General features: G+C 31.5%; 1 protein-coding gene across 3 annotated transcripts in view; it reads right to left on the bottom strand.

The window, feature by feature from the left end:
* The window catches only part of LOC111413571 (serine proteinase stubble), a 36,207-nt gene that overhangs the window by 2,748 nt on the left and 7,570 nt on the right, over positions 1–25,889 (bottom strand). Inside the window, exons 1-7 of one of the 3 annotated variants that reach the window (XM_023044595.2) lie at positions 15,287–15,940; positions 7,363–7,419; positions 6,841–7,117; positions 4,740–5,177; positions 1,285–1,403; positions 1,044–1,129; positions 661–761 (exon numbers count right to left, since the gene is read on the bottom strand). In XM_023044595.2, coding sequence (XP_022900363.1) covers positions 661–761; positions 1,044–1,129; positions 1,285–1,403; positions 4,740–5,177; positions 6,841–7,117; positions 7,363–7,411 — 1,070 coding nt within the window. In that variant the 5' untranslated portion in view covers positions 7,412–7,419; positions 15,287–15,940. The other 2 variants (XM_023044594.2, XM_071199640.1) reach the window with 2 other exon arrangements.

Here is a 25,889-nt window from a genome sequence, read left to right as displayed (position 1 = left end):
AAAAATAACGAATTTAATAAGCGAATAATCAGTGGTTGTTTCCATTAAAAAAAATGAAAATTGTTATAATATCTAGAAATCTAAAACCGAAAAATTTTTTTTGACTACGTCATCAAATTCTCTGTAAAAAAGTGTCCATATAATGTCTTAGTCATAATACTCCACCTATACTAATAACCAAGATAATTGCACTTGCTGGTTTTACGATATTTTCAATTTTGGCCTCTAGGGGAAAAACAAAAGACGATAGCGCTTTGAGGTTTTTGGCATTAACAATTTCTCGAAAAACGAAATCATGACATGTAAGCTATTTTTTTTCTAACTCTTATAGTTTCGGAGATAGCCTATTCGGACATCGAATTTGAACCACCCTGTACATCAAACACTTTTTTCAGGTGAATATATTTTGTGTTTTGACAGTTTCTAATTGTCAATTCAAAGTTTCTATTTTCAAGTGTTCCGATGTTACCAACTGCTACATACCTATTTCCCTACATTGCCAAAATTTACTTTATTTTTGTTAAAAAAAAAGTATAAAAACGCGAATTACAAAAAATAGCATAAAAAACACGTTTCATAAGACTTAAAGCGTGTCTCATTTCAAGCGTGTCTTACGAAACTTGTTTTTTAATATACTATTACGATTTGAAATTTATTTACTCATCTACGCAATGTCCAGCTGTCGCAATCCAATTTTCATTTAAAATGGCTCCTCCACATCGATGCGTGCTGGTTAAAAACCCAAATCGTCTCACGGATACCTGCAAAAATCGAATTAAAAAAAAAAGAAACGTGAAAACGATTGGGATAAAAGGAAATAAAATCAATCTTTCAAAAATAATCCGGTAAACAACAACCGTTCAAACGAAGGTAAACATCGTTGTTTTTATCAGTTAGACATAAAGACGATTTATTGAGGCCGAAATGTGGGTAAGCGATCGAGGAAAAATACCCGATCCGAAACTTTTTGAATGGCCAGAATAGAGCAATGATAAATTTACTTCCCCGAAAACTTTTCGTTACATTCTTTTTTGTTATCTTACCTGCCACGGCCATCGACCGAAAGGAGCGTCTTTTCCGCCGACTATTCTCATTTGAGGTTGAGGAAATAAACTTGGTACACCACAACCTTTAAATGAAGTAAATAAGAAAAGAAAGGATTTAATACAAAGGTTGTATTCATAGATAGAACTTGTACAATGATGCACTTAAAACTTGAAATACTTAAAAGTTGAAACTTCCGAATTGAATTGAAAGCGAAACATTTTTGTATATTTTACTTACTACTTCGAGCTTCGTGAAGTGGAACTGCAGAAATGGTGGAGGTGGAGGTGATCATTTGCTCTGTACTTGATTCTTGAGATGGATTTATTGGAATTACTGATTGTATTGTTGTTGTTAATCTAATTAAATAATAGTTATTTATGTATATACAGGGTGTCCCGCAACGGTTGTACAATACTGCATCAGCGTATTCTCTGATCGAAAACAGACAAGAAAAGTCTAATAAACATAGGTCCGAAAATGGACCAATTTCGAGATATTCAAAGTTTTAGTTTCATAATATTGTAAACATCATTAATTCTAACAATTTAGATGCAGTAATTATATGATTACCATGGTTACGATGGTTAAGATAAAGTTTAATAAATAATAAGATAATATTAAGTAACAAAGATTGTCGAAGAAAATCGTTCAACCAGCATAAAAACAACGAATATTTAACAAATTGGAAAAGATTCATGTCATAATAAATGTTCAATATACCAGTTATAGACGTTCAAAGATACCAGGAATTTGTTTTACTGTGTCAAATGCGTTACTAATTTTATACTTCAAATCCTGCACATTTTGAACGTCTTCAGAATAAACAATTTGTTTTAAATGTCCCCAAAACCAAAAATCTAACGGATTTAAATCTAGTGAACGAGGTGGCCCTCCTCGGCCGATCCACTTATTGCTAAATCTGTTATTTAAGTATGCTCGAGTAGCGCGTGCATAATCGTGCATAACCCTTTGTGTCCCGGCGGTACTTTAAAGTATCGGTAATTTTAAACATTCATTTTAAACTGTAGTTAGCTATTCGGCGCATTTAGAGCTGTCTGTACTTTCTACTATACAAGTGTATACAAGAAATAATCTGTATAAAAAACGTCGCAATCCGCACTGTAGGATTTTTAGGTACACTTTAAACTTATTCATCCAGATGTGAGGTTAGAAGTTTAGTGAAAAGTGGTGCTGTTGAATTTTGTTGTTCAAGAAGGTATTTCTTTGATAAATGGTTATTAGGTGTGATTATTACAGATCATTTTAAAAAGAAAACATTGAGCTTAAATTTAAAATAAGTCTCATTCCTTAATTTCAATAAACATGGTTTCTAAGAATTTTTAAATTAGCATCTTTTTTGACTCTATTAAATGTAAGTGTTGTTTCAACATTTTTTTTCTTCATATTTTTCCAATCCAACCCAACAATTATTATACATCATTTTAAAGAGAACGCTTTGAGCTTTAATATAGAATAAGTCTCATTCCTTAATTTCAATAAATACGGCGTCCAGGAATTTTTAAATTAGCATCTTTTTGACACTTTTAGGTTATACGAAAATGTAAGTTTGGTTTCAAAATTTTTTTTTTCTATATTTTTCCAATCCAACCCAACAATTATTATACATCATTTTAAAGAGAAAGCTTTGAGCTTTAATTTAAAATAAGTTTCATTCCTTAATTTCAATAAATACGGCTTCCAGGAATTTTTAAATCAGCATTTTTTTTGACACTTTTAGGTTATACGAAAATGTAAGTTTTATTTCAACATTTTTTTTCTCTGTATTTTTCCAATCCAACCCAACAATTATTATACATCATTTTAAAGAGAAAGCTTTGAGCTTTAATTTAAAATAAGTTTCATTCCTTAATTTCAATAAATACGGCTTCCAGGAATTTTTAAATTAGCATCTTTTTTGGCACTCTTAGGTTATACGAAAATGTAAGTTTTGTATCAACATGTTTTTTGTCAATATTTTTCCAATCCAACCCAACAATTATTATACATCATTTTAAAGAGAAAGCTTTGAGCTTTAATTTAAAATAAGTTTCATTCCTTAATTTCAATAAATACGGCTTCCAGGAATTTTTAAATTAGCATCTTTTTTGACACTTTTAGGTAATACGAAAATGTAAGTTTTATTTCAACATTTTTTTTCTCTATATTTTTCCAATCCAACCCAACAATTATTATACATCATTTTAAAGAGAAAGCTTTGAGCTTTAATTTAAAATAAGTTTCATTCCTTAATTTCAATAAATACGGCTTCCAGGAATTTTTAAATTAGCATCTTTTTTGACACTTTTAGGTTATACGAAAATGTAAGTTTTGTTTCAACATTTTTTTTCTCTATATTTTTCCAATCCAACCCAACAATTATTATACATCATTTTAAAGAGAAAGCTTTGAGCTTTAATTTAAAATAAGATTCATTCCTTAATTTCAATAAATACGGCTTCCAGGAATTTTTAAATTAGCATCTTTTTTGACACTTTTAGGTTATACGAAAATGTAAGTTTTATTTCAACATTTTTTTTCTCTATGTTTTTCCAATCCAACCCAACAATTATTATACATCATTTTAAAGAGAAAGCTTTGAGCTTTAATTTAAAATAAGTTTCATTCCTTAATTTCAATAAATACGGCTTCCAGGAATTTTTAAATTAGCATCTTTTTGACACTTTTAGGTTATACGAAAATGTAAGTTTTATTTCAACATTTTTTTTCTCTATATTTTTCCAATCCAACCCAACAATTATTATACATCATTTTAAAGAGAAAGCTTTGAGCTTTAATATAGAATAAGTCTCATTCCTTAATTTCAATAAATACGGCTTCCAGGAATTTTTAAATTAGCATCTTTTTTGGCACTCTTAGGTTATACGAAAATGTAAGTTTTGTATCAACATGTTTTTTGTCAATATTTTTCCAATCCAACCCAACAATTATTATACATCATTTTAAAAAGAAAGCTTTGAGCTTTAATTTAGAATAAGTCTCATTCTTTAATTTCAATAAATACGGCTTCCAGGAATTTTTAAATTAGCATCTTTTTTGACACTTTTAGGTTATACGAAAATGTTACTTTTAACTCAATACTCTTTTTCTCAATATTTTTCTAATTCAACCCATCGATTGTTATACATCGCTTTAAACAGAAAGCTTTAAGCTTCAATTTAAAATAAGTTTTATTTCTTAATTTCAATAAACACGCTTTCCAAGAATTTTTGAATTATCATCTTTTTTGACACTTAGACTATGCGAAAATAGGGAGATTGCATATTTTGCTAAAATTTTATTCCAAAGGCTTTTACTGAGTGTATTTTGATAGCGTTTTAATTCTGTCACAAATTTCGTGAAGTATTATTATTTTTTTTTGATTAGACAACTTACCGTAATCATAGTAACGACTTAATTATTATAAAAACCAAAGAAATTGTGTAACAATACAATTTCTTTGATAAAAACAAATTTAAATTCATGATGTTAACAATATCAAGTTATGAAACTAAATCTTTGAATATCTCGAAAATGGTCCATTTTAACTAAGCTTTTTTTGTTTATTTTTGATTATAGAATACGCTGATGTAGTTTTGTACAATCGTTGCGGGACACCTGTATAATATTCAGCAATTACTGTCTAAAATATTTATTTAGGAATAGAGAACGATTATTATTAAATAAAAATTTACCTTGTAGTTGGTTTTGTTGTTGTTGTTGTAGATGTTGAAGTTGTTTTAGAAGAAAACTTTATGGTACTTTTACCAGTGGTAAAAGACAAAGGTTTCTTCGTTGGTTTAGTTGGCTTATTATAAGGAGGTTTCGTTTTTTGTTTCGTTACGAAACCCGGCTCGGTTGTAAATTGATATAGAGTGACCGGTTTGGTTTGCGTTGAAATCGTATTTTGGTTATTTAAAAGGGTTATAAATCCCGGTTCGGTGGTCGTTTGCCATCCGGGTTTTGAATGAACCAAAATAGAATTAGCCACGTGATACCCACTTTGAGTTAGAGGCGGTTTTAAGGTGAATCTTGTTGGAACTGTTGCAGGTTTCGTCGACTGATTCGGCCTACCATCGTTAGATGGCGATGAAATGGTCGATTTCGTGGTTTGTATCGATCCCTTAGGTTTACTAAAATAAAGTTAATAATCTCAAATGATTATGTGGAGAACTTTGATTATATATAATATGGATTGAGCCAACGAGAGAGATAGTTATATAATGGGTGTACAGGATGGTTCAAATTCGATGTCCGAATAGGCTAACTCGGAAGCTATAAGAGTTAGAAAAAAAGTAGCTTACATGTCATGATCTCGTTTTTCGAGAAACTGCTAATGCCGAAAACCTCATAGCGCTATCGTCTTTTGTTTTTCCGCTAGAGGCTAAAATTGAAAATATCGTAAAACCAGCAAACGCAATTATCTTGGTTATTCTTATAGCTGGAGTATTATAACTAAGACATTATATGGACACTTTTTTACAGAGAATTTGATGATGTAGACAAAAAAATTTTTTTTGTTTTAGATTTTGAGATATCATGACAATTTTCATTTTTTTAAATGGAAACAACCACCGATTATTCGCTTATTAAATTCTTTATTTTTTTCTAATTACAAAAATATAGAGTTCGAAAGGTCTATTTCTTATTGTTTTACAATAAAGCTAAAAATAAACTTTTTTTATAAAATTTCCATCTAGTGTCATCGACGAAATTAAATTTACAGTTTCCTGTAAATTACGGTACTATAACTAAAAATTATTCTACTAAAAATTTATATAAAATTTACTTTATTTTCTAATATGTAACATTCTAACATGTTAAACTTTTCGTAATTTTCGTAATCCATCTTAAAAAACAGAATTTTTAGAAAATTTTTGAATACAAACAAATGTTGCTATGTTTAGGTTGAATTAAAAAAATATATATGAGCGCCATCTATCAATAATTTATTAAGTCATTTAATAATAATATTAAATATTAATATAAAAATGTGAAATTATGCAATCTATTCCAACTTTTGTATAATTACATATATAAATAAATAGTTCAACAAATATATTTGTTTCAAATATCAGAAAAATGTTTTTTTAATTTTTAATTATAGTACCGTAATTTACAGGAAACTGTAAATTTAATTTCTTGGAAGACACTAAAAGAAAAGTTAATTTTTAGCTTTATTCTAAAACAATAAGAAATAGACCTGTCAAACCCTATATTTTTGTAATCAGAAAAAAATAACGAATTTAATAAGCGAGTAATCAGTGGTTGTTTCCATTTAAAAAAACGAACATTGTGATAATATCTCAAAATCTAAAACCGAAAAATTTTTTTTGACTACGTCATCAAATTCTCTGTAAAAAAGTGTCCATATAATGTTTTAGTTATAATACTCCAGCTATAATAATAACCAAGATAATTGCGCTTGCTGGTTTTACGATATTTTCAATTTTAGCCTCTAGCGGAAAAACAAAAGACGATAGCGCTATGAGGTTTTCGGCATTAGCAGTTTCTCGAAAAACGAGATCATGACATGTAAGCTACTTTTTTTCTAACTCTTATAGTTTCCGAGTTAGCCTATTCGGACATCGAATTTGAACCACCCTGTACTGATAGAAGTGAGATAGATATAGAAGCGTACTGACATATAATATATCTATCTTTGTTACACTTTCACATTATCGCTTTCCATCTGCGTCTATTCACCTTGAGCAACATTTTTGTTAGTAGATTTATTCAGTTAGCTCAATCCATATTATATATAATCAAAGGTGGAGAATTAAAATATAAAGATACCTGGTAGTTTTAAGTCGACTAGTAGTAAATTTATTTTGTGTCGGTTTTCTTGTAACGTGACTATGATGACTAGGCGGAGTGTATAAAATAGACGGCTTATTTGAATACTGCGGCAAAACCGTGTTCTCTGTGATATTATGGGCGCAACATGATCCGAACATGAAGGTATCGACGCACATTCCTATGTGGTAACCTTCTGATTTGATGCATTCCCAGACGAACATGCAAGTTCCTTCCATGCCGTCGACGTAGCAAGGTTTCGGGCTGATTTGGTACGCTGGAAAAGGACAGGAGCCGTTAAGTTTAACAACATCTCTCAACGTGGAGTCGGAGTCACTTTCTCCCAGCGGTTCTTCACTTCACGCGGCGGACGTGAGACGCAAATTAGAAGCACGGCAAGAAGTAGATTATCTCTCCAAAGAGAAGAGATTAGATCTTACACGTCGCTCGCCCGAAGAGATTAACTCTGGAACTGTTACCTTGACCTCGGAAGAAGTGTGGTAGCGAGTAAGAGTAAATTACCTGGAGCTGCCCACAGTGACACGGCGCTCAACAAAACCATCCAGAGCATACTGGGCCCTTAAAAATGTATAAATTAAGAATTAAAAAAATATTCTAATTTGATTTAAATGGGAAAGTATTAATACTTATGCGAGTAGTTATTCCTGTTAAAGCTCGAGGAAGACTTCTTGTGTTAAAAAGTTGAACCGTTAGGGTTAGCGTTTTAGGTAATTAACAATACGTTTTTTGTCCTTTCTATGCTGTGGCTATTTGTACAAACGTAAAATCAATTACGTACATATAAATGCCTCCGCCACGTCCTGTGTTTATTTATGCAAATAGCGGTAACCGGCGAGGCGCATACCTGGCTAATATAGGAAGTAGTTACTTAATCCACAGATTTATCGAATTGATTACTGTGTGATATTAATATGGAAATATGTAAATACTTTTCCATTAGATATTTAAAAGTTAAAGAACGAAATTCAAACACGAACTTCCTTTAAAATAAATTAATACCGAAATTTAACATGAATCACAAGCGATTTCATTCTTTCTATTAACATTTCAAATACTTTTTTCGATTTTGTAAACTTACTTCGTAATTTAATCGAATTAACAAATTTCTTTAACCGATAAGAAGCACTATAAAAATCAAAACCGATTCGTTCAAATTAGTCACTTCACCATTAGCTTTTAATCAAAATGCATCTTACAGTTAAAGACACCACAATGTCCTTTGCCGTTCGCAACTTTAACATTGGAATGGCAAATTACTCCGAGTTGCCGAAAATCCTCGATTTTCTTCAAGAACATTACGTGCCCAACTCTTATTTCTGGAAATACGCCCATCTTGATAATAACGAAGAAGCCATCGAAAATTTGAAGAAATTCTGTAGGATTGCATTAAGCCAAAACATTTCTGTGATTGCCACCGATGAATCCGGGGAGATAATCGGGTTTGCTTGCAACATCGTCGTCCATAAAGAGTTACCGGTTGATTGTGGACAAGATGGAAATAAAGATGCCATCAAAGCGTTCATTAAAGAAGTGGGAAAAGAAATTTATGTAAAACACGAAGATATAGCGCATTATTTTTATATAGCTTTATTTGGAATTCGCGGCGATTACAGTAATATTGGTCTTGAAAAAAGGTTGGTTAATTATTCTAGGATTATCGCGGCCGATTATGGATTAGCCATCGTCCGATTGGATTCACACACTATTTCCGAAGCTAATACAGCCAAAAAAATTGGATTTACACTTGTCAATGAGATAAAATATAGCGAATATAAAGCTGAAGGTGAAGAAGAAATCTTTTCCGAAGAATCCGAAGAAGACGTTTTTAGCGTTTTTGCCATAAAAAGCAAACGTCCTTTATTTAAATGTTTAAAATAAAATAAATAATTTTAATGTAATCAATTATAATTAAATTAAATTATACCATATTTGACCTAAATGTGTAAATAAATAAATTAATTTGTAAAACGAGATCCTACGAAATGTGTTGAAAATTCACCTGTCAATGACGCTATTCATGTGCCACTCAAATTGCTAAATAACCGACAGAACCTAATGCAATTATCGTCAATTTCCAACTTCATTGTCGGCGATAAACGGATAAAACGGCGAGGTTTTCAATGAAAGACCAAGTCAATGTGTCGACGACTGTGCTACAGAGAAGAAAAGATGTTGAAGAAGAGATTTAGGCCGGAATTTGCCCGGAAACTATTGTCGCTCTCGATGACTTTGCCATACATCTCAACTTAAAATACTTAATGTTAGTCAAAATCACGATTTTCTATTCATAAATCATTTTTTGTTCATCTATACTAAGAGCAAATCTTATTAATCAAGTTTTTGTAATGTTAAAAAAAATTTTTTCGCCGAAGCGGTTTAGATAATACCTTTCAACGTTATAGAAGAATGTTTGAGGTTAGTTTGTACCAAATTTTAAGTATTTTGGGTAAATAGTTTTTCCTATAACGTTATTTAAAAATCATATATGTCAATTTGACGATTTTTGAAAAGAAGGTTATACAAAAACATTTCTTTCTCCGAAACGGGTTTGAATTGAATCCTAAAATTTTTTGGAGTTATCAAAGAATGTTTGAGGTTAGGTTATGCCAAATTTGAAGTATTTTGGCTGAGCAGTTTTTCCTACAACGTTATTTAAAAATCATATATGTCAATTTGACGATTTTTGAAAATAAGATTATACAAAAACGTTTCTTTCTCCGAAACGGGTTTGAATTGAATCCTGAATTTTTTTGGAGTTATAAAAGAATGTTTGAGGTTAGGGTATACCAAATTTTAAGTATTTTGGGTAAACAGTTTTTCCTACAACGTTATTTAAAAAATCATATATGTCAATTTGACGATTTTTGAAAAGAAGTTTATACAAAAACGTTTTTTTCTCCGAAACGGGTTTGAATTGAATCCTGAAATTTTTTGGAGTTATAAAGGAATGTTTGAGGTTAGGTTATGCCAAATTTGAAATATTTTGGCTGAACAGTTTTTCCTACAACGTTATTTAAAAATTATATATGTCAATTTGACGATTTTTGAAAAGAAGATTATACAAAAACGTTTCTTTCTCCGAAACGGGTTTGAATTGAATCTTGAAATTTTTTGGAGTTATAAAAGAATATTTGAGGTTAGGTTATACCAAATTTTAAGTATTTTGGGTAAACAGTTTTTCCTACAACGTTATTTAAAAATCATATATGTCAATTTGACGATTTTTGAAAAGAAGTTTATACAAAAACGTTTCTTTCTCCGAAACGGGTTTGAATTGAATACTGAATTTTTTTGGAGTTATAAAAGAATATTTGAGGTTAGATTATGCCAAATTTGAAGTATTTTGGCTGAGCAGTTTTTCTTACAACATTATTTGAAAATCATATAATGTCAATTTGACGATTTTTGAAAAGAAGTTTATACAAAAACGTTTCTTTCTCCGAAACGGGTTTGAATTGAATCCTGAAATTTTTTGGAGTTATAAACGAATATTTGAGGTTAGGTTATGCCAAATTTTAAGTATTTTGGGTAAACAGTTTTTCCTACAACGTTATTTAAAAATCATATATGTCAATTTGACGATTTTTGAAAAGAAGTTTATACAAAAATGTTTCTTTCTACGAAACAGGTTTGAATTGAATCCTGAAATTTTTTGGAGTTATAAAAGAATATTTGAGTTTAGGTTATACCAAATTTTAAGTATTTTGGGTAAACAGTTTTTCCTACAACGGTATTTAAAAATCATATATGTCAATTTGACGATTTTTGAAAAGAAGTTTATACAAAAACGTTTCTTTCTCCGAAACGGGTTTGATTTGAATCCTGAATTTTTTTGGAGTTATAAAAGAATATTTGAGTTTAGGTTATACCAAATTTTAAGTATTTTGGATAAACAGTTTTTCCTACAACGTTATTTAAAAATCATATATGTCAATTTGACGATTTTTGAAAATAAGATTATACAAAAACGTTTCTTTCTCCGAAACGGGTTTGAATTGAATCCTGAATTTTTTTGGAGTTATAAAAGAATGTTTGAGGTTAGGGTATACCAAATTTTAAGTATTTTGGGTAAACAGTTTTTCCTACAACGTTATTTAAAAAATCATATATGTCAATTTGACGATTTTTGAAAAGAAGTTTATACAAAAACGTTTTTTTCTCCGAAACGGGTTTGAATTGAATCCTGAAATTTTTTGGAGTTATAAAGGAATGTTTGAGGTTAGGTTATGCCAAATTTGAAATATTTTGGCTGAACAGTTTTTCCTACAACGTTATTTAAAAATTATATATGTCAATTTGACGATTTTTGAAAAGAAGATTATACAAAAACGTTTCTTTCTCCGAAACGGGTTTGAATTGAATCTTGAAATTTTTTGGAGTTATAAAAGAATATTTGAGGTTAGGTTATACCAAATTTTAAGTATTTTGGGTAAACAGTTTTTCCTACAACGTTATTTAAAAATCATATATGTCAATTTGACGATTTTTGAAAAGAAGTTTATACAAAAACGTTTCTTTCTCCGAAACGGGTTTGAATTGAATACTGAATTTTTTTGGAGTTATAAAAGAATATTTGAGGTTAGATTATGCCAAATTTGAAGTATTTTGGCTGAGCAGTTTTTCTTACAACATTATTTGAAAATCATATAATGTCAATTTGACGATTTTTGAAAAGAAGTTTATACAAAAACGTTTCTTTCTCCGAAACGGGTTTGAATTGAATCCTGAAATTTTTTGGAGTTATAAACGAATATTTGAGGTTAGGTTATGCCAAATTTTAAGTATTTTGGGTAAACAGTTTTTCCTACAACGTTATTTAAAAATCATATATGTCAATTTGACGATTTTTGAAAAGAAGTTTATACAAAAATGTTTCTTTCTACGAAACAGGTTTGAATTGAATCCTGAAATTTTTTGGAGTTATAAAAGAATATTTGAGTTTAGGTTATACCAAATTTTAAGTATTTTGGGTAAACAGTTTTTCCTACAACGGTATTTAAAAATCATATATGTCAATTTGACGATTTTTGAAAAGAAGTTTATACAAAAACGTTTCTTTCTCCGAAACGGGTTTGATTTGAATCCTGAATTTTTTTGGAGTTATAAAAGAATATTTGAGTTTAGGTTATACCAAATTTTAAGTATTTTGGATAAACAGTTTTTCCTACAACGTTATTTAAAAATCATATATGTCAATTTGACGATTTTTGAAAAGAAGTTTATACAAAAACGTTTCTTTCTCCGAAACGGGTTTGAATTGAATCCTGAATTTTTTTGGTGTTATAACCGAATATTTGAGGTTAGGTTATACCAAATTTTAAGTATTTTGGTTAAACAGTTTTTCCTACAACGTTATTTAAAAATCATATATGTCAATTTGACGATTTTTGAAAAGAAGTTTATACCAAAACGTTTCTTTCTCAGAAACGGGTTTGAATTGAATCCTGAAATTTTTTGGAGTTATAAAAGAATATTTGAGGTTAGGTTATACCAAATTTTAAGTATTTTGGGTAAACAGTTTTTCCTACAACGTTATTTAAAAATCATATATGTCAATTTGACGATTTTTGAAAAGAAGTTTATACAAAAACGTTTCTTTCTCCGAAACGGGTTTGAATTGAATCCTGAAATTTTTTGGAGTTATAAAAGAATGTTTGAGGTTACGGTATACCAAATTTTAAGTATTTTGGGTAAACAGTTTTTCCTATAACGTTATTTAAAAATCATATATGTCAATTTGACGATTTTTGAAAAGAAGTTTATACAAAAACGTTTCTTTCTCAGAAACGGGTTTGAATTGAATCCTGAAATTTTTTGGAGTTATAAAAGAATGTTTGAGGTTAGGTTATGCCAAATTTGAAGTATTTTGGCTGAGCAGTTTTTCCTACAACGTTATTTAAAAATCATATATGTCAATTTGAGGATTTTTGAAAAGAAGTTTATACAAAAACGTTTCTTTCTCCGACACGGGTTTGAATTGAATCCTGAATTTTTTTTGTGTTATAAAAGAATATTTGAGCTTAGGTTATACCAAATTTTAAGTATTTTGGGTAAACAGTTTTTCCTACAACGTTATTTAAAAATCATATATGTCAATTTGACGATTTTTGAAAAGAAGATTATACAAAAACGTTTCTTTCTCCGAAACGGGTTTGAATTGAATCCTGAATTTTTTTGGAGTTATAAACGAATATTTGAGGTTAGGTTATACCAAATTTTAAGTATTTTGGGTAAACAGTTTTTCCTATAACGTTATTTAAAAATCATATATGTCAATTTGACGATTTTTGAAAAGAAGTTTATACAAAAACGTTTCTTTCTCCGAAACGGGTTTGAATTGAATCCTGAAATTTTTTGGAGTTATAAAAGAATATTTGAGGTTAGGTTATACCAAATTTTAAGTATTTTGGGTAAACAGTTTTTCCTATAACGTTATTTAAAAATCATATATGTCAATTTGACGATTTTTGAAAAGAAGTTTATACAAAAACGTTTCTTTCTCCGAAACGGGTTTGAATTGAATCCTGAAATTTTTTGGAGTTATAAACAAATATTTGAGTTTAGGTTATGCCAAATTTTAAGTATTTTGAGTAAACAGTTTTTCCTACAACGTTATTTAAAAATCATATATGTCAATTTGACGATTTTTGAAAAGAAGTTTATACAAAAACGTTTCTTTCTCCGAAACGGGTTTGAATTGAATCCTGAAATTTTTTGGAGTTATAAAAGAATATTTGAGGTTAGGTTATACCAAATTTTAAGTATTTTGGGTAAACAGTTTTTCCTACAACGTTATTTAAAAATCATACATGTCAATTTGACGATTTTTGAAAAGAAGTTTATACAAAAATGTTTCTTTCTCCGAAACGGGTTTGAATTGAATCCTGAATTTTTTTTTGTGTTATAAAAGAATATTTGAGGTTAGGGTATACCAAATTTTAAGTATTTTGGATAAACAGTTTTTCCTGCAATGTTATTTAAAAATCATACATGTCAATTTGACGATTTTTGAAAAGAAGATCATACAAAAACGTTTTTTTCTCCGAAACGGGTTTGAATTGAATCCTGAATTTTTTTGGAGCTATAAAAGAATGTTTGAGATTAGGTTATACCAAATTCTAAGTTTCCAAGATGAACCTTATATTTATAAAAATATTCAAAAATTTACTTTTTCCAGAATGAAATCAAAAAACTTTTTCTCCTAAAGTGTTTGAAATTAGGAAATGAAACTTTTTAGGTTTATAAAAGAATGTTTAAGATTATACCAAATTTTAAGTTTCCAAGTTAATTAATTATTTTACAAATTTATAAATTTGAGGTTTTTTATTAATTTTATTTATTAAATTAAATGTTTCAATATAAATTTATAAGAAACAACTAAATGGGCAGTGCTTACTCTTAATAGTAAACACACTAAAAACATCTTGGGAATCCCCCAAAAAAACTTGCTTTTCACCATCTTTGTAATCGTTATATTCAATCTCATAAACCAGTTTGAATCCAATTTTTTTGGCACGTTTGGCTTCCTCAACATTGTGCGCATCCATTCGGATAATTTTCACTCCAAAATCGGCTGCTACACCTTTAGAGAAATTAACCAACCTCTTTTCCAGGTTAAAATGAGCGAAACCATCACGAACAGCAACAAAAACGATATAGAAGTAGTGTTCTAAATCTTCGTATTTTTTATATATTTCCTTTCCAACTTCGGTAAGAAACTTATTGATCGTTTCATCTAATCCATAATTAATGTCAGCTTGTTTATGAACTACGATGTTGCAAGATAACCCGACGATTTCCTCATTTTCATCGGTGATAACAACGGAAATGTTTTGACTTAAAGCGGTCGTCCAGAATTTTTTTAGAGTTTCTAATACGTCCGGGGTGTTTTGGATGTTGGCGTATTTCCATAGGGAGGCGTGTGGGAAGTAATGTTTTTCGAGGAAGTTGATAATTTTTGATGTATCACTGCAGCTTACCACTCCAATGTTGAAGTTACGAACGGCTAGGGACATCGTGGCGTTTTTAATTACAAGATGCATTTTGGACGATGAAGCACGATTGTATGAATTTGTATCGTTCGATTTTGGTTTATATAGTAGTGCTTATCGGTTGTATGTTGTAAAAAATTTTTTTTTGTGAAATTATTGATAAATAATTAAATTTATTGCAGCTAATAATGCATAATAATAATTAAAGATAAGAAAACTGAATCGATTTCCGATTCTCTATTTAATGAACCAATCAAGTAACGATTATCTACTTATACAGGCCAAAGAAGAAGGCCTAAACAATTAAGCGTTTAGAGACTCTCCTCTTTCTCTCCACGTTCCACGTCGGACATAGTCGTAAAGAAAATCATTAAATAGGCGAATTCTAAATGCGGGGAAAGAGACGAAACAAAAATGGTGACAAACAAGCTTACAATTATTTCTAGAATGTGGATCACCGGGCAATCATCGATATTCGCTCTGCCTGATGACTTGAACTGTCACGTCGCAACGGTGCACTTCTCGAAGTTGTCATTTTCTGTGACACAGTGGCACTGTTATTATATTATAGCGAAACGGCGGCCGTTCGCGACTCTTTGCCGGCAACTGAAGACAACTCTTCTTCGGGGCCACACTACTTTCCTTCTACCTCTCCCGCTTACTTCGGGAGCGTGTGCCGAGGATTGCACAGCGAATAGGATTGCGTTCCACGTGTAGATACGCGTGCAAACCGTACCATTTAACGGGACGAGAAAAGCCGAGTATGCGAAGAACAGCAGTACCATTAGCTACCAGATGCTCGTTTCAGGATGGCAGATTGGAAATTTACTACTGTTGGTCTTCATTTAAGATAATCATCAACGTATAAAATGATTTGATAAAGTTAATTGAAAAAAATGGAGTCTTTATAATTAATTTTCGATTAAGATTAAAGCGAACACGTCGTCACTTAATACTATTCAACAGTCAGGTGTGTTAATTTATGAAGTTCTAAAAGTACAAACTGAGATGATCTACGACCTACATCGTCTCGTCGCGGCGATCTCTGCATCAACTTGCATTGCAGATTTCGACTTCTCACTTTCATAATCATAACTAACGAGCCGCCGCCCCGTTTCCTTTCGCATTTCGGAGAGGCGCCGTTTTGGTTTCCGGTCAAATAACAATTACAAAGTAGTAGACAGGGTCGATCTTGTGGCACTTTTAATTGGATTTGAAAGTTGGTTATATTTCGAGCGGTCGCCGCTGCGCCGTTCCATTACCAGCGGGAGATTTATGCCGATCGTACTTTCTTGGCAAAGAACTAAGAAAAGGTCTAATTTAATGGAGGCGATGCAAGCGAACCAGATCGGTTCGTACACGTCCGAGACGCCGTTAACGGCGCAATTATCTGGAGCGCGTACGCTGTTACACACACAAAACGCTCTTTACATTGCAAATGGGACGATTAGAACACTACGTTTGGATTATTTTACCCAAATTGGTACTGTTACGTATATCATTATACGAACGTAACACAAATAATTAAAATAATTATCTAAATTTAAATTGAATGAAACTATCTTATTCAATTATTCTCTTAATCTGCTTATTTTAGATTTCATCACGATTATTACTTTATATCCTAGTATCCTTCTATTTTAAGACTTTAAAGTCTTAGAAACTACCAAGAAGAATTCTTGAAATTATTGCGCTGACATGGTCACATTTAATTGACAACAAAGAAAAATTGCACTTTATAACTTGTGTCACAGCTTAGCTAGCTTAGACTGATTGTTTTTGTTATAAATATTATAAATTACTTCACCTATCTCTTTTACATTTTGAGTTATAACTTGATTTAATGTCGAAAACGACATATATATTCACATATATATATATATATTTTTTTATATACATATATATATATTTTTATTTTTATTTTATTTTTATTTTGTTGGTTATTACTTTGATATATATGTATTTATTTTTGGTTTTCTAGTTTTCTAGTTTTCTAGTAATCACCTATGCTGTACCCTATATATATATATATATGTATATGATATGTATATACTTTATATGTATATTTCTTTTTGGGCAAATTAAATTAAATTAAATTAAATATATATATGGACTTCTTTGCTTCTTTTAGCTAGGTTTGGTTGGTAAACCTGACTCTCAGCTGTAAATATACGCTTCAAATCTATTCTTTGGGGTTGGTAATAAATATTTTTCCTTTTTGAGATATAACTTGATTTATTGTTGAAACCGATAAATATGAACGTCTTTGATTTTAACTTGGGTTGGTTGGTAAACCTGACTCCTAGCTTTAAATATACACTTCAAATCTACGCTTGGGGTTGATAATAAATGTTTTTAATATAAATTATTTGTTCCATCTTTTTTGCTTTTTGAGTTATAACTTCATTTATTGTCGACAACGACAAATATGGACTTCTTTGCTTTTAAACTGGGTTGGTTGGTAAACCTGACTCACAGCTTTAAATATACACTTCAAATCTATTCTTTGGGTTGATAATAAACGTTTTTGATATAAATTATTTCTCCCACCTCTTTTATTTTTTGAGTTATAACTTAATTTAATATCAAAAATGACATATATGGACCTTTTTGCTTTTAAATTGGGTTTGGTTGGTAAACGTGAGTCACAGCTTTAAATATACGCTTTAAATGTATTCTTGGGTTGATAATAAATGTTTTTGATATAAATCATTTCTCCCATCTTTTTTGCTTTATGAATTATGACTTGATTTATTGTCGAAAACGACAAATATGGACTTCTTTGCTTTTAAGCTGGGTTGGTTGGTGAACCTGACTCACAGCTTTAAATATACACTTCAAATCTATTCCTTGGGTTGATAATAAACGTTTTTGATATAAATTATTTCTCCCATCTCTTTTATTTTTTGAATTATAACTTAATTTAATATCGAAAATGACATATATGGACCTTTTTGCTTTTAAGCTGGGTTTGGTTGGTGAACCTGACTCACAGCTTTAAATATACGCTTCAAATCTATTCTTTGGGTTGATAATAAATGTTTTTGATATAAATTATTTGTTCCATCTTTTTTACTTTTTGAGTTATAACTTCATTTATTGTCGAAAACGACAAATATGGACTTCTTTGCTTTTAAACTGGTTTGGTTGGTAAACCTGACTCACAGCTTTAAATATACACTTCAAATCTATTCTTTGACTTGATAATAAACGTTTTTGACATAAATCATTTTTCCCATCTTTTTTGCTTTTTGAATTATAACTTGATTTATTGTCGAAAACGACAAATATGGACTTGTTTGCTTTTAAACTGGGTTTGGTTGGTAAACGTGAGTCACAGCTTTAAATATACGCTTCAAATGTATTCTTGGGTTGATAATAAATGTTTTTGATATAAATCATTTCTCCCATCTTTTTTGCTTTATGAATTATGACTTGATTTATTGTCGAAAACGACAAATATGGACTTCTTTGCTTTTAAGCTGGGTTAGTTGGTAAACCTGACTCACAGCTTTAAATATACACTTCAAATCTATTCTTTGGGTTGATAATAAACGTTTTTGATATAAATTATTTCTCCCACCTCTTTTATTTTTTGAGTTATAACTTAATTTAATATCGAAAATGCCATATATGGACTTTTTTGCTTTTAAGCTGGGTTGGGTTGGTGAACCTGACTCACAACTTTCAATATACACTTCAAATCTATTCTTTGGGTTGATAATAAATGTTTTTGATATAAATTATTTGTCCCATCTTTTTTGCTTTTTGAGTTATAACTTCATTTATTGTCGAAAACGACAAATAAGGACTTCTTTGCTTTTAAACTGGGTTGGTAGTAAACCTGACTCACAGCTTTAAATATACGCTTCAAATCTATTCTTTGAGTTGATAATAAACGTTTTTGACATAAATTATTTCTCCCATCTTTTTTGCTTTTTGAATTATAACTTGATTTATTGTCGAAAACGACAAATATGGACTTGTTTGCTTTTAAACTGGGTTTGGTTGGTAAACCTGACTCACAGCTTTAAATATACACTTCAAATCTATTCTTTGGGTTGATAATAAACGTTTTTGACATAAATCATTTTTCCCATCTTTTTTGCTTTTTGAATTATAACTTGATTTATTGTCGAAAACGACAAATATGGACTTCTTTGCTTTTATGCTGGGTTGGTTGGTAAACCTGACTCACAGCTTTAAACATACACTTCAAATCTATTCTTTGGGTTGATAATAAACGTTTTTGATATAAATTATTTCTCCCACCTCTTTTATTTTTTGAGTTATAACTTAATTTAATATCGAAAATGACATATATGGACTTTTTTGCTTTTAAGCTGGGTTGGTTGGTAAACCTGACTCACAGCTTTAAATATACGCTTCAGATCTATTCTTTTGGTTCATAATAAATGTTTTTGACATAAATTATTTCTCCCATCTCTTTTATTTTTTGAATTATAACTTACAAGGGAAGTGTCACAACTGTGTCTCACCGATTTCGATGCAATTTGGTACAGTCATAGAATGGGCCAAAATAAGGTTCGTACATTTTTTTATACGTGCGGTAAAAGCCCCTGGGGCGAGTTATAGGGGTTGAAAGTTTGGAGAAAAAGTACGTTTTCACTTATATTTTAAAAATGAAAAGTGCTATCAAAATTTGGTAAATTGTAACTGATATTCATTTTAAAAGAGCTTTCTTTTGATGTATCACACATATACCAGAGGGTTAAGAAGGGCGAACTACCCCTATTTTTTTGGAATTATTTAAAAACCACCCTATCGATTTTGGCGGCATTAAGTATACTTCCAGCACGTTCAAAAATATTAGTTAAGGGTTTTTTCCCATTCGCTCTAGATCATCCCCAGCGAAGTTACGGGGGTTAACATGTAACCACTTTTCGTAAGAATGATGTGATAAAATTGTCAGGTATTTTGAAAATACTTTAACAAAACCGTAAATTAGTCGCACAATAAAATGTTTAATGTAAAATAAGGCATAATACACCATTTAGGGGTGGTTGGGGTTAACCACCCCCTTAAAAATTAATTCTATCCCGGGCATTACTTGTTGATTACGGCGAAATTTGGTACTGTGTTTGTTTTATATAGTTTATTAGTTTATTTTTATTCTACATAATGTTGCCAAAAATACACCTACCAAAAAAATTTTGGCACAATATTTGTTTTTTTAGTGCCGCTTGCTAAAGGTCATTTCTCAAAATAGTTTTTTCTAGTATAAAAGAACGTGTGCCCAGTGGGTAGATTTTAGTTTCAGAGCAACTGACAGAAGCAATGGTTACAATAAACCCAATAAACGTTTTAAATTTGCTAATGACAGTTTTTACTGTTATGAATATTCCCCAGACTCCTGTAAATGAAGCAGAAGTTAGTTTAAAAGAAAATATACAGCGTATTTTAATGGAAAGTATGGAAGACTACAATATGCAAATTGAAGACGAAACTGTATTAATTTTCGATTCATCCAATGGCATCAATGACGGTCAGCAAATTATTGAAGACCAGGATACAACTGACAGGTTTGTAGAAGATACTGATGCTCATTGTCCATTGAAGGATGACATCGACTACGAGTACAAATTAGAGGCGGTAAATTACTGGACAAGTGGGAAGAAAGGTTATTTGAAACTAGAAACCGTAAAAAACAAATACCGAAAAGTAACGTCAAAGACCCAATTGCACAGATGGTCTAAATATATTGAAGAAAGAGGGACATACAAAGAAAAATTAGCAGAAATTACCGAATTTGTAATTAATCAAGCGAGAGCCGCCGTAGATAATAAATTGCCACTACATGATATTGATATACGCAGATGGGCTATACAAGCTAGAAATGAAAAGAATTTATCTCCTCAACTGTTCAAAGCATCTCATAGCTGGGTGCAACGTTTTAAGAAAGCAAATCGGTTAGTAAGCCGAAAAATAACAAAATTTCTATCCCAAAAACAAATTGGAAATGTTGATCGAGTAAAAACTTTAGCAAAAGATTTCGTTAAAGAGGCAAAGCTACAAATCCAAATATATGGACCTGAAAACACCTACAATTCGGATCAGAGCGGTTTTAACTTGGAATTCCATTCGGGAAGAACATTAAGCGATTTAGGAGTTAAAACCGTAGAAAGTGTGGTCCAGTCGGTGTCATCTACAACGCACAGTTACACAATTCAACCCGTAATATCTGCTGATGGGAAACTTCTTTCTCCACTTTTTATTGTTTTAAAAGAACCCTCTGGCAGCTTTGGACCGAGGGTAGCAAATACAATGTTTAAAGCAGACAATATATACGTTTTGGCATCAAAATCTGGAAAGTTAACTTCAGAACACATGAAAAATTGGCTCCAAAATGTATATTTTCCAAATACTGGTTCTAAATCATTATTATTATTAGATTCTTGGAGTGGCCATTGTCCTGAAGTTATTAGTGAAATAACTCCATCAGGTACTAATTTTAAACATTTATCTATACCTGCAGGGACAACAGGTCAAATACAGCCCCTAGATGTATTTGGTTTCAGAATATGGAAAAATTTTATTAGAAGATTCTCTGATCAGATTATTCTTTACCAGTATGATGTCAATTTACATCAGAGGGATAACATATTAAAATTGCAATCGTTGACGCATAACCAGTTGGCTTCCCCTCGGTTTATAAATGTTTTTAAATACGCATGGTTTGCAAGTGGCTATATAGAGGAGAGACCAGACCATTTTGAAAATCCCGTGGAAGTTTGCTTTTCGAGTGAGAAGCCAACGTGTGATATCTGTGGGGATATAGCGGTCATAACATGTGCATGGTGTAAAAAATCCTTATGTTTAAAACATTTTTTCCACGACTTTCATTTTTGCCAACACTACGTAGAATAAAAATAAATTTAATATTGAAAATTAATATAATACATAAAAAACGTCAATTAGTAATGTAGAATAAACTTCTTTGGTATATTGAACTATTTTTTTTGTCAGTTGCTTTTTAACTCATAAATAAATAAAATATCTTATTTATCTAGTAGTTTTATATTTATTATTTAAAGAAAATGAGGGTAGTTTACCTCGTGGAACATCGATAGATAGATTTTTAAAAAACAATACCACAGTTACGATGGCAGTTTTCATCTTCGAGGTATAAACAAAAAACTACCCCTAATTTGTAACCCTTATAACCATTTTCAAAAATTTTTACTTCAAATATAAAACAAACACAGTACCAAATTTCGCCGTAATCGACAAATAACGCCCGGGATAGAATTAATTTTTAAGGGGGTGGATAACCCCAACAACCCCTATATGGTGTATTATGCCTTATTTTACACTAAACATTTTATTGTGCGACTAATTTACGGTTTTGTTTAAAGTATTTTCAAAATACCTGACAATTTTATCACATCATTCTTACGAAAAGTGCTTACATGTTAACCCCCGTAACTTCGCTGGGGTTGATCTAGGGCGAATGGGAAAAAACCCTTAACTAATATTTTTGAACGCACTAGAAGTATACTTAATGCCGCCAAAATCGATAGGGTGGTTTTTAAATAATTCCAAAAAAATAGGGGTAGTTCGCCCTTTTTAACCCTCTGCTATATGTGTGACACATCAAAAGAAAGCTCTTTTAAAATGAATATCAGTTACAATTTACCAAATTTTGATAGCACTTTTCGTTTTCAAAATATAAGTGAAAACGTACTTTTTCTCCAAACTTTCAACCCTTATAACTCGCCCCAGGGGCTTTTACCGCACGTATAAAAAAATGTGCGAACCTTATTTTGGCCCATTCTATGACTGTACCAAATTGCATCGAAATCGGTGAGACACAGTTGTGACACTTCCCTTGTTAGTTTAATATCGAAAACGACATATATAGACTTCTTTGCTTTTAAGTTGGGTTGGTTGGTAAACCTGACTCACAGCTTTAAATATACACTTCAAATCTATTCTTTGGGTTGATAATAAATGTTTTTTATATAAATTATTTCTCCCATCTGTTTTCCTTTTTGAGATATAGATTAATTTAATGTCGAATGACGAATAATATTCCATAAATTTTTTGCTGTTCTTCCAAAATCTTTATTGGGGTGAATTTAATTCCTAAAATGTAAATGAAAACTATTTTACTTTAAGATACATGGAAAGACCACACTGTAAGCTCTAATACAATTACTCTGTATGCTATAATTACTCGAACTCGCTACATTTCTCTTTTTTTTGTTTTTTCTTTCCTAACATAAAGATTAAGACAATTATCTATTGTTCTTGTTCATAACCATACGTGCTTCCTTGTTGTACTTTATATGTTTAAGAAAAATGAAAAATCTGGTGGCGATAAAGAGTGTGAACAGAACATAAGAACAATTCCTTGCCGATTTGTACACAATCGAGACAAACTACCGTCACCGTTCAACCATTAAATTCAATTATAACAATCGGTGAGGTTGTCACGCGCCAATAAGCTTATTATGTCCACGACGAACCATTATCGGATGGAAACGAAACGGTTTTCGATGAAAATCGCTCGCGAAATTATGCGAGATTATTCAAACGACTGCCAGTGTAATCGCGCCTCTTAATTACCATTCGACGCGTCCGCGCTCGCTCTCTCTCTACTAAGCGACTCTTTTTTGCTAACACCGTTCAGAAGTTATGGTTTTTAGTCCGTTATCTAATGCATGTATAAGTAATCCCTACTAGTTTGTTACGTATGAAGAAAAGTGAAAATTCCCTCTCATGTATATCTTTTTTACCGTTCTTTTTACTATCTCTACAATTTTTCTTCTTAACTACAACAAAAAAAACTAAAATAACTGCTTATGTTGTCTATCTTGATTTCCCTCTTTCAGTTTTTCTTTTTAACGTTACGTTTTGCATCTGCACGACCTTTTTTCCTTGCGTTCAAGATTAAAGAGTTGCCATTAAAAAGCTGTTAGCAACAGTAGAAGAGGCGATCCGACAACGTGGCCGGCACATGTTCCTCTCCACCTAACGGGACATAATGACGGAAAGTGAAAAGCCAGGCGTGTGAAGAGAGACCATTATGTAACGCGCTCTAACAGTACCGGCCATTACGCAGAATATCAACTTCATTCGCTTTCTAGATGAAGAAAAGTAAACGTCGCCGAACGCTTTATCTACTTTACTTGCCACCATTGTACTCTTCCGTTCTCTTCGCCTCAATTCTTTCTGGTTCTTTTACGATCGAAATTAATCGAGGTTGTCATTCAGTTTTTCTATGAAGAAAACAAACCACAGATGGCAACAGATAAGAAGTTGGACGATAGAGAATGGATTGACAAAAAAAAATTAGAACAATTTAATTAATATTAGAAGGCATAAGGTGGGGATAACAATTTTTAAAGAAATGTCATTCAACTATATTTTAACAGACGAGGCTTTCTGGTTTGATTAGGGTTGAGCTTTCCGATCCTCTACTTTGTGGGTAAAGGACGAGAGGTGCATACAACATAATGTGTATTTCTTTTTGTTACACCCTGTATATCCAATAATTAACTTACAATTAGATAGAATAAGAATTAGGTTCTGTTCGATGTTTGGGGATATTTTGCCAAGTTGTAAGGATGCTACTTAGGCAGAGACAGATAATTATTAAATGTTAAAGTATACTTCTGGTAATCGCTGATCTTGGAAACTAAATGGGAATGGATGTTTGTTCTTAGAAACCGATCAGACGTCGAACTGTACCGGAATACACGCTGTGTAGATTTTCACCTACGATCCAAACGTGTCTCGAATGTAACAGCAGGATTGCAGTCGTCGTTAGAAATCTAATACGCTCTCCCTGGATGCGCAGGGAGAAATTAAATGAAAAACCAGAAAGTCTAGAGAAACTTCATCTTAAAGCTTCGTATGAAGACAAAAATCAACCCGGAGCAGCACATCTCGGTGATTGATACGACGACGAGTTATGACGATAAATCTCGAACCGACCGGCTTCTTTCCGCATAAATTTACAATTACATCGTTCGGAATCAAAGAGACTCTGTGACCAGAAGTAGCTCGAGCCTATTTATATCCCATAGCGTAACCCAAATTTACCTATTTACTCCATTACCATAAGTGGACGACTTTCTAACCACTTTAGCGTTATTAGCACCACGCCTAGGAACATTGGCGAGGAATTCACGTTGTTTAAAAGAATCACGAGATACACCAAACAAGAATATCTATCAATAACAAATACAATTCGCCAAAATATGAGTCATTAAAATTGTGTTTATCTTCACCAGACTAAGTTGGCACACTAATTACCGTTTCTACAATTAATAACAGCCTGGAACTTAGCATTTCTATGTGATTAAATACAATTACGGGTTCTCCCCGCGTGTGTTTCTACATAAATGAATGTTAGATGGTCGTGGTCTGGTTGTGTTCGAAAAATCGTGTCAAACGACGCGATTAGCGGTCGCAAACTAGCAAAAGCGGGCACTTCCGAGCGTAATCCCGCCTGAACGATCAAAATTGCAAATCTGCTAAAACCTCTCAGTATCGATTTCGCTAAATGAGCTTCACCTAACATAATTACGCATAAACATTTACATTCCTTAAAAAAAATCTTTATGTGATGAGATTTCAATCTTATGGTCGAAAAAAAAGTATATATTACGATTTGCTCCACTTACTCATTTCAAAATGCCATCGGCTAAGAGCCGTATGGGCCATATTCGTTTTCTTTTTCACAGTCAACCAGCTGCTAATTTCTAACGGAGAAAGAGAGAAAAAAAAAGTAAGTAAAGAAAGTGCGCGCCCAACATCGACATCGAAAATAATTGTTGACGAGGAAATTCGCGGTGGATTACAATTATCTAGAAAACCCGATGAAACTTGGTGGAAAATAGTGAAAGCTGCGACGAAATAGGAGTGAAAAGTGCCAAACGTTCAGAAAAAAAAAGATCAGCGTGAAAGAAGTTTTACGGCTTCCGTAATTGAAAGAAGCAGAAAGAGAGAGAACCGTAATTGAAGAAACGCACATTCTCTACGTGAACGATCCCAAATATCGATTTTCAT

Source organism: Onthophagus taurus, chromosome 10 (genome assembly GCF_036711975.1).
Source record: "Onthophagus taurus isolate NC chromosome 10, IU_Otau_3.0, whole genome shotgun sequence".
NCBI lineage: Eukaryota > Metazoa > Arthropoda > Insecta > Coleoptera > Scarabaeidae > Onthophagus > Onthophagus taurus.
This window is presented reverse-complemented; position numbering and strand designations above follow the sequence as displayed.